This window comes from Meleagris gallopavo, chromosome Z (genome assembly GCF_000146605.3).
Source record: "Meleagris gallopavo isolate NT-WF06-2002-E0010 breed Aviagen turkey brand Nicholas breeding stock chromosome Z, Turkey_5.1, whole genome shotgun sequence".
In the NCBI taxonomy this organism is placed as follows: domain Eukaryota; kingdom Metazoa; phylum Chordata; class Aves; order Galliformes; family Phasianidae; genus Meleagris; species Meleagris gallopavo.
In genome coordinates, this window is record NC_015041.2 from 36,327,971 (window position 1) to 36,329,770 (window position 1,800).

A 1,800-nucleotide genomic window follows, 5' to 3' on the forward strand; every position below is an offset into this window, starting at 1 on the left:
TTTTTTTAGCATATATTTAGTTGTTCCAGTTCAGGAATTCATGGGAAAGGATACATAGTTCAAATTGAAAATAACAGTATTACAAAGAAGTGGATCCAATTTTAATTACCAAGTAATATAAATTCTGTATGGACAGAACTGAAAAACAATTTATTAAAGCCACTTCCTCCTAGATTCACAACTTTTCCTCATCATTCAGCTTGCAGAAAAAAAAACACTCAGCATCTTCCTCAAGCAAACATTTTGCTTTCTGCATAAGTCATGAATTCTCTGGAGACAGAGAAAGCAACAAGAGGTTGGGAAACACAGTTTCTTCTGTACCTCCCAGAGAAGTGCCAAACATTAGTCAACAAAAACCCCTGGGAAACTTTTCTGAAGGACAAGGGAGCAGACAAAAGCTGTCAGATCTTTAAGAAAGCTTTCCTTAGGGCACAAGAGATCTCCATCTCCAGGTGCAGGAAGCCAGGAAAAGAATGCAAGAGAGCAGCACTGCTGAACCAGAGCCTGCTGGCCAAACTGAAGAGCAAGAAGAAAATGATCAGGCAGTGGAAGGAGGGACAGGCAACCTGGGAAGAGTATAGGGATGCTGCTAGGTTGTGTAGGGATGGAATCACGAGGGCCAAGACCTTCCTCAGTCTTCACTGGCAAATGCTCTTAACACATCCCTGGAACAGTATGTGAACACAGCTCTTCTTGCCTTCTCTAAATATTGTCAAGTATTTAAAAAAATAAAATAATAATAAAAAAAAAAAGCAACAACAAAAACAAACCAGAAATTGGAAAAAGGGGAAACCACACTTCGAAGCAGTGAACAGAGAAAAATGAAGGTCTGTTTTAAATAGACTGTGTGGCCAAGGCTGAAAGGAAAGAGGAAATTTGCTTCAATGAGAAAAAGAGTGGTACCGATTACTTATATAGCTAAAGATAAAAAAGAAAAGTTGTAACAACAACATACTTTGCACCAGTCATATGCTTCTGCAAATCAGCCAAGTCACAAGGAGGGATCAAAGACAATCTTGCCAGAAGAAACTAAGGATGCATGTCCCTCTTCATTGTCAAACAGGTCCAACATTGCATAGCTCTGGAGTTACTGGAGGGATTGCACCTACCTCTGAGATAGGCATCCTATAAGAAAACTACAGATGACAGCATAGGCCAGAAAGGCAGGAAAATCACAAACCTAGCTGGTTATTTAGCTGGACATCAAGAAAAAACCACTTGGGCCTATCCTAAAAGCACTGACTAGTTTTCATCTTTCCTGGAGTACCAGTGAAGCACAATCTCTCTATGCAGGAAAAAGGCACCAGAAGCACTACTGGTAATCAGTACCACTACGCTGACTGAAAGCTCCACTCCACCTATGAATGGTAAGGAGAGAAAGAAGGGAAAATCACCAACACCCAAATCTGCATCTTCCAAATCAATAAAAGATATTGCTACTCGGAACTATCAGAACCAACCTAACAGAACCTCACTGAATAAAACAAAAGTTCTTCCATCCTCAGAATACTAGCTAACCTTGACAGAACTGAGAAAGAAATACAACTCCCTTGCAGTTTTTGGATTACAGTGATATCTCCTATCACAAAGTAACAACATCATAAACACTCCAGAGTGAACAAGCACTTGAAATGATAAATGTTACAGCTATGAACACAAAAACACACTGTTTATATGTAATTTTTCAAGACACAAGATATCAACTGAACTATTTCATCAAACCATGACAGAAAACTATACATAATTTTCTGTAAACAAGACAGGATGTTTAAACAAATTTTAATACACACACACACACCA

General features: G+C 38.8%; 1 protein-coding gene across 1 annotated transcript in view; it reads right to left on the reverse strand.

Moving 5' to 3' along the window:
* UBQLN1 (ubiquilin 1) overlaps positions 1 to 1,800 on the reverse strand; it is a 29,757-nt gene that overhangs the window by 5,621 nt on the left and 22,336 nt on the right. The window contains exon 11 of the mRNA XM_010725784.2: positions 547 to 551. Coding sequence (XP_010724086.2) covers positions 547 to 551 — 5 coding nt within the window. The remainder of the gene's footprint in view (positions 1 to 546; positions 552 to 1,800) is intronic.